Source organism: Bombus vosnesenskii, unplaced genomic scaffold (assembly GCF_011952255.1).
Source record: "Bombus vosnesenskii isolate JDL3184/JDL3185 unplaced genomic scaffold, Bvos_JDL3184-5_v1.1 scf7180000014883, whole genome shotgun sequence".
Taxonomy (NCBI): Eukaryota; Metazoa; Arthropoda; class Insecta; order Hymenoptera; family Apidae; genus Bombus; species Bombus vosnesenskii.
In genome coordinates, this window is record NW_022883702.1 from 1304 (window position 1) to 9479 (window position 8176).

Below are 8176 nucleotides of genomic sequence, written 5' to 3' on the forward strand. Positions count from 1 at the left end.
CAGTTTATATAGTTCGTATGTTTCTGTAGGAATACACAAATAATAGTTCTCTATCACAACGTAATCTAAAGGGAAAACCCTAACTAAATGACAAAAATATCGGTAATAACTGGAACTAATGAATGTTAAAAGCAATCAGTATATTCCATACAAACTTCCATCAACACGATTCGTTCTTCATTCTCTCAACACACTAAGACCGCGATCTTTAAACGCTTATAAAACCATAAGCAATCGTGAAGTTTAGAATTCGCTAACTGGGCGTCTCTCAATCCAGTTTTTGATCTTGGGCAGAAGGAGGACCTTTTTCTCCAGCAGCTTCAGATTCTCGTAATTCTCGATCAGATCAGACTTGTACATAAAGTTCAAATAATCGAGCAGAGCAACGAATGTTAAATCAGCCCAAGAGAGAGTACCATCGTAGAAGTAGCCGTCATTTTCCTTCACTTGCTAGTCCAAACGTTCTAAAACGCAGCCTTGCGTTTTGCAGCTTTGACCTTCTCGTCCTCCTCATAGTGGAAGGCGGCAATTTCTGAAAATTTGTTTGCAGTTAAATACTATTCGCTAATGTTATACTAATTTGAATACAGTGTTGTGCGAAATTTAAATGATACTGAAGATAGAATTACAATCCTTTTTAATACTTTGTCTTGTATTGTTGACATACATGTATCGTTCGACTAAATCAAATATTAAATCGGATTTCAACTAATAAATACCTGAACAGATATGTACTATCTGTTATCAAGATTCTCATAAGATTTATGCAAAACAGCACTGGATACTCACTATGACGAATATCATGAATAGTATCAACAGTGGCATCAATATAAAGATTTGCCCAGTCAGTCTTTCCAGCTAAGTCATATTGTTTGGCTAAGTAACGGCAAATAGCTGTAGACTGAGCAACCTTCCTTCTATCAGCTACGAGCATAGGAAGCTGGCCATAAGGAGTCACTAAAAACATACAACTAATAGAATCAAAGATTCTATCGAACACACAGATTATGATGCTTCTTAAATATCTAGCTTCCTGTTATCTGTTTTGGAAAGATATAATTTAATTTATTGATAATTTATCAGCAAACAAAGGGCATTGTCTCCTTAACAATACCTATTGTTCTCCCACATATCTTATAGAGCAATGGAGAGTAAACAATAATCTCTGTTATACTCTGCATAATTGTGTTCTACTTTATTTAGCTACTTTAGTTAAATTAGGAAAGATGAGATTTAAGAAACAGAATTTCTTTAAATTTTAAGCTTACAGGGCTTTATTTCTAGCCAGACGTCCTTTTTGATACGTTCATCTTCAAATGGAATACTAGCATAGCTGAAGAAGAACGGATTGGTTCTGCCAATGCCGTAACTGGGAAGTAAGTCAATTTATAGAGCGGGATCTTCCTGGAAGTATAATATATACAAAGTAAAAACAAAGAATCATTGATGACAAGAATTATATTATTACAAATTATGAAGTATAAGACAATTTAAGTAAAAAGCATCAACTACTAACTACTCGCATAGCTATTTGTATCTTTATATTTTAATATAGCTTAGATATAAAAAGAATATTATTTTTAGATGTAATAATGTATAAACTTGCGCCAAATATTATAACAAAATATTGCACTTTCTATTTAAGTAGGATAGACATATTACCGGCATTTATCTTTTTTCTATAGCAATGAAATTGTTTATAAAAAAGTTTATAAGAAAACTATCAATTAATGCAAACAACGCATTTCAAAATATTAATTACATTCGCGCGATTCGTTATCTCTAGTATTAATTTAACCATATGGTTCTATACACCCAAGACCCTCTAACAATAATTTAGTACCATTACTAGTCGTATGTACAATGTATGTTTGTATACAACTTTCGTAACTACAAAACATTCAGCATGATTATATATTCTTCCAAACTTAAGAAACATTTTCTAATTGCATACTTAAATTTATCGATCAATTATGAACATATGATAACATTTATTTCTTTCAACTACTAATTTTCAACTCCTCTGCTGTTCCGTTAATTGAACGACGCGCCGACTTTTCGTACAAGTATCTTGTATCTTATCTGTATTATTTAGTTATCAATAAAGAAGAAACATTTTCTAATTGTATACTTAAATTTATCGATCAATTATGAACATGTAATAACATTTATTTCTTTCAACTACTAATTTTTAAATCATCTGCTGTTCGGTTAATTGAAGGATGTCGGCTTTCTGTAGAAGTATTTCATATTTATAATTTAATTATGAATAAGGAAAAAACATACAAAATATAGTTTTTAAACGGTTTATTATTTATAAAGAGAAACTTTGACTCAGGATATATATACTATATATATACTATTTACTTACAATTTTTTTTTTAAGACTTCAAAGTCGAAACAAGCACAGGAAATTTCCAAGCCGGTTAACAGAAACTCGAATGAGACAAAAATAACCTTTAGATCAATATATGTTCTTCTTCCCCCCTGTTGCTTCCACGTAACTCTTATCCTATTGGTGGAGCTGTGCTGATATGTGAAATTATGACTACATAAAAACATCCGGAAAGACTCATTGAATGATTTTATAGTTTAAGGTTAATAAATTTCCATAAATTAAAGTTGAAAATTTATGAGAACATGTTTTCTGTAACAAAACTTAGTAAAAACAAACTAGTAAGGTTTATAGATTCTTTAATGATTATGTATGTATTCATAAATTAGTTCGATAAACATCGTTCGATAAAACGTCGAACAACACACAACATTGAAGCGCGAAATTTCAAATTCAAGGAAAGATAAATAACAAATTCGCAAACAAATGATATTAAATTTACAATAATCTCATGTAAGAAAAAATAAAAGGGATAAAAGTAGTACAGAAGATAGAAAAATCTATAAAACTGGTGGCTGGGAAATAGAAAATATATAAATTTATGTTATTAGAGTTTAGTACTTCTGTCGATCAATGTGTTACGACCGTTCGCGGAGAGACGCAGTCGCAGTAGCGAGAGGCGTAAATTCTCGCTACGATTCGGTGAATCGACGCCGCGAAGTAGTCGTTCCCCTGCTTCGGTTAAGATAAGAGGTGGTTAAATGAATATGACACAGTATAGTAAGTTATATTTCACCGTTTATTCCAACAACTTATAACGAAGGCAGTTACGCTGGTGCGTATGTACGAGATGAATGAGTGACTGATCTGTGGGTGTGTCCTACCCGGTGGAAGGATATTAACCGTTCGAAGGATGTGAAATCAGAACTGTCTTGGGAGACGATGCTGTCTCGGAGGAAAGCTAAGGATGGGTGTGTCTAGCGCACGGGACCATCGGATTTGTTGGTGACGATTTTAGTTAGGATTTTAATTCAAGCTGAGTTGACCGTGATTCAATTCACGAATATCGCAGAGGAAAAGTCGTAATTCACAATATTACACACAATAATACCTTCACATAAAGGAACACAGCTCGGATGAGACTTTTTATAGCTAAACTTTTAACGTACTCATAGAAACGAAATTTTTTTTTTAAATAGAACTGTTACATTTTACGACACGTATAACATCGAACATTTGCCAACGTAGCGATGCCAGCGTACATATATATATACTGGTGTACTGGTCATCTTTTTCCACACGTTTTTAGGTTTTTAGCCGGTTGTGATTGGGCGCCTCATCAGCCAGTCAGAAATTGCCGGTATCCTATGAATTCTTTTCTTCAATGTCTGAAGAGCTGGATATTTATCGAAATCTGCTCTCCCAAACATATGTTCCAAATTTTCAAGAGTGGCAGCGAAGACAAAGTCCGCCCATGTCGTCTGAAAAAAGGTTTGTATACATTTATTTTGTACCTCCTCTATTAAACAATTTTTTTAATTTACCTTGAAAAATGTGAAAAATCGAACTCTTAACTAAAGATCACTTAACTAAAGATAGCTTTTTAGGAAGAATTTGGATTTTTATTTTATTGTCAGAATTTAATGGATAATTTTAGAAACTTCAACCTTTGGAGGTATTTGTTAATTAAAAATGACAAAACTGGTATTATGTAAAAAAAAGTAATGTGTATCCTGAATCAATGTCGAATGGAAATTAGACAGTTCTATAAAAATAATCCTTCTCACGAAACTTCATAGCTTAATTAAATACAATTCTTCGGAGATATAATTACAAATACATTTACAGGAATTGTGTAATATGAGAAATATCTCGTTACAGAAATTGAAATCGTAAACTCTAGATTCTAGTATTCTTTCACTTTCATGTTTCCTATGAGCCCTTCAATCGCTAAATATTTTGCAATGAAACACGTATTATTAAACAACATAATCATACTAAATTAATTTAATGTGACTATTTATTATTATTATATAATAACACAGTGATGAAAGAAATAAACTGGTCAAGTAATCTAAGGAACGATAATACGTATCTGTCAGTGACAGTGAGAAAAATTCAGATATCTGTACTTAAGTGATTACACTTATAAGTATCATTATATATTATATAAATATGATATTTCGAATGGTATCATTTATCACTCATTAAACAAGAGTGTCATATCCAGAGAAATGATTTTACATATCTTAATCTTTGCTTTGATTACGATAGTAATAATTTCTATCAAACTTGATGAGGAAGATACATGAATAATTATCTAAAAGCTGAAAATCTTGGCAAATTCATTTGTACATAAAGTAACAGGAGTGAATTTTAAAGATACACACTGCTCTCAATAATTAAAGCTGTCTTGTCGCAACAAAGTTTCAATAATTTTTTATGGACAACATGGCCCAGTTTGCACAAAGACTAAAAATTTTAACATTAAATTTGGATAAAAAATCTTACGGTAGAAGGAATGATATATCCTTCATATTTGCCAATAATCTGGTCGAATTTAGTCAAGTACAATGGTATTGTATCGTTCAAAATTTCATTCATCCTCGCTTCCCTCCTTTCAGGATTCTCCTCCATGCGACAGTAGCCGATAGCTGAAACGCATATGAAACCAACCGTTACGTTCATTTGTGTTTTTCCCCCCAAACGAAGAGAAAATAAGTTGTGAAAGAAGGAGTAGCCTCTCATAGTTCCTACAATTTCTTCATTCTCTTTGCTTTCTTCAATATTGCCTCAACAAGTTCCTGTGGTTCACGATACTTGAAATATATACAATGTTACCAGCGTGGAAATTGTCTTGGAAACTTGGAAAATCTTTCAAGAGGAACAACATTGCTAACTGAGATTCGAGAAAGGAAAGGTAAGTAAATCCTTGCTTCTACTTAGAGCTTTTTTATTTACTTCTGACGAGTAAAGTACTGTTATTAAAATTTGATTAAAAGTACCAAGAATGTCGAGATATAAACAACCATTTGTGGGAAGGTCAGGAGAAGCAGAATTATCGAATAAACGTTATATAACTCTTAGTGATTAAGTAAGAGAAGAGAAACGAGAAAAAAGTCTTTTATCTAGGTCTTAATAAAGTATACTATATTTATCTCCATATCAAGAATAACAACAAGATATAAACAGTCTTCTAGAAATTGAGTAAATATTACATAATTACATCTTGAGCAATATTTTGCGTCTTAGCTTTTGCTTAATCATTATGATAATCTTAAATATCTGTAAATTCTTCACAGACTCTTTGCATCTTCTATACAGGTATCTCATGATCATGTGATAACACACAGGAAGAAAAAATAGAGGAAAAAACAGCGTAAAAAAAAGTTGCGTAGGAGTATCGTCGCACTACATCATTCGACAATTGATGCACGTCATGGCGATCGTCACGGTTTAAAGCAGGCCATCAAAAACACGTTTGTTATCGTACGGAAAAATCTGCGACGTTCCAGCTGTTCAGATGCATCGAATTGTGAATCATCGGCGGTACGAAGCAAGGCGAGGGGCGCAAATAGAGAAAGAAGAGAAGAGAAGGATTCGCATAAATGATAAAATATAATCGTTCGTTCCTCGTCGATGGCGGATGGATGGCTTTAATCGTGGACGATATCGATACGATTATATTTTATACATTTGAAACAAATATAAAAGACGAGCAAAACCAGAGATACGATCGTTATGATATTATTCAATCGGTAGCCTATTTACCTCGTTTTTTGTTCACCTTCTCTGTCTAGTAATAATTTTTCGATTCGACTGGCGTGACGTTACGTTGGCGGTGTAAAAACACGATTTTAAACACCTGCGGATAGTTGCATGAGTTTCGAGCGATTCCATTCCCTTCGATTTATATTTATGCGATCAACGCGCGGATCGTTAACGCATTATGCAGACAGCAGATGTTACGTAATCACACATATCGTAATTGGAAATTAGTAACGTTATCGCGTACCAGGATCTTCCTGTCTTTGATCATTGAGTAACACTTCGTTGTCCTCGCTCCTTCCGCGGACAACCAGCGTTTATCATATAGAGATAGAGATTTGCAAAGAATAAAAGTTGTAGAACGTTGAAAGGCGTTGAGAGAAACGTGATGTTATCCCGTTATTCGTCAACGCAACGCAGTTAAAAAAAATCCCGTAAGAAGATTACGATAATAGATAACCTGAGTCGAGTGTTTGTCGGGGGATCTAAAAGATTCTTTCGAGTTGAGCATCTGAGATCGCAGAGAAGAAAATTTGGAAGCCATCGAATTCGTGATGTCGATAGAAATCTTCAGTTGGAATCGTTGTATCATAACGTAGTCTGCTTATTGTCGATAAGACTTTACTAAACTAAAAGTGACTACTAAAAGTTTCTATCCTCTAAATTCTATCTACGATTCTATAATTTAAAAATTGACTTTTGCAAACAAACTGTAACATTCGCTTAACGGAAAGACATACGTATCTTGTTTGTACTCGTCTTTTCACAATGAATTCTTGAACGTCTGCCTCTGTGGTGAGACAAATGCAAAGTCATCTCATCAGTTACTCACCTTGATCCAAATCTTCAAGAGTATCAACGAGCACTTCGCATATCAAATCATCCCATTTGCCCTTTCCCATTAGATTGTACTTCCTCGCCAAGTATGGCGCCACAGCGTTACCCTGCGCTACCGGTTTCCCATCTACCTCCAGCACAGGCAGCTTTTCATAAGGCATTGCTAAGAACAAACATGGCTCACATGAACACTGTGTAGAGGGAAACGATCGATAGGAAATCACAACACAGCTTCCGAGGCCGTTGCGTTCTTGTGAATAGATGAATCGAAATCATTTCGGTTTTAATCAACATGGCCTAGTAAAGAAATACAGAAATGTCTTCTTTCTCCTTTTTTTCTTTTCTTACGATTACGATGGACAGGGTATCGCGTGTTAGTAAGTTAGTAGTATTAAAAGATAATACCAGACACGGAAAAAATATTAGAAAATGTACAGAGTTCTTGTAATGAAAATTGAAATGCAAGGAATATAAATCGAATGTCTCTTGCGAACGTAATTTTGTGTTTTACACCGACAGGATTGATTTACAGACTTACGTTGATTTTTTGTTTCTCTATCTGCAAGCGACATATAAGATTATATCGAAGACTATGCTGCGTAAAACTTTTATTATACTATTTACGATAGAAATGTCGCAACGGAAGATCGAATTTTATGTCTGCTTTGTTCTTTCGACTTTTTAGCTATGTTCTTGTTCATTTCCGAACTGATTTCAATTTTTTATCCTTTTTTTCCGACAAGTCCTAAAAAGTTTTTAAATTAACGAGAAACGTAGAAGTATTTTTGTATTCCTATTTCAAGTCACCTATTTACGGTTTTCTCAAAATATTCGAAATGCTTCGATTCATTGAAAACAATAAAGATTGCAACACAAAAATTCGAGAATCGTAAGTGAATTAAGTTGGTATTCGATAAACACGATATTACGGAAGCAAAACTTAATGAAAAGTTCGACTTTATTCCGTATGAAATTTTACTTTAAGTAAGTTTAGCCTGCACGTGAAACGAAAGTTTTATATACAGAAAAGTTTGAGTAAATGGTAGATATCTGAGAGTTGAACGATGAAAGTAAAAATCGATTCTTCACGCTTACAATCCTTGTATTCAGGCCAGAGTTCTTCGGGGATCCTCTCGTCGGTATACTCGATGCCAATATATGCAAATATGTACCGTATATGTTCGGCACTACCACGGGCATTGAAGTAGATTAGTTTGTAAGTAGATTCGCCCCTCA

The 8176-nt window shown here is 33.7% G+C and overlaps 1 protein-coding gene, 1 long non-coding RNA gene and 1 pseudogene across 2 annotated transcripts; 1 reads left to right on the top strand and 2 right to left on the bottom strand.

Moving 5' to 3' along the window:
• Nucleotides 1–306: 306 nt before the first annotated feature.
• Nucleotides 307–1901, bottom strand: LOC117240769 (annotated as a pseudogene).
• Nucleotides 1902–3095: 1194 nt separating this feature from the next.
• LOC117240772 lies at nt 3096–6041 on the top strand. The gene is made up of 4 exons (XR_004494786.1): nt 3096–3115; nt 3645–3826; nt 4960–5255; nt 5660–6041. It is a non-coding gene; the product is annotated as an uncharacterized LOC117240772 (long non-coding RNA).
• Nucleotides 6042–6874: 833 nt separating this feature from the next.
• Nucleotides 6875–7379, bottom strand: LOC117240771 (glutathione S-transferase-like). The gene has a single exon (XM_033506810.1). It carries the CDS (start codon nt 7099–7101, stop codon nt 6928–6930), a length of 174 nt encoding a protein of 57 aa, XP_033362701.1. The 5' UTR covers nt 7102–7379; the 3' UTR covers nt 6875–6927.
• Nucleotides 7380–8176: the final 797 nt, after the last annotated feature.

Excerpts from the sequence above, each read along its gene's own strand:
- LOC117240771 (XM_033506810.1), bottom strand. The coding sequence starts at position 7,101 with ATGCCTTATGAAAAGCTGCCTGTGCTGGAGGTAGATGGGAAACCGGTA.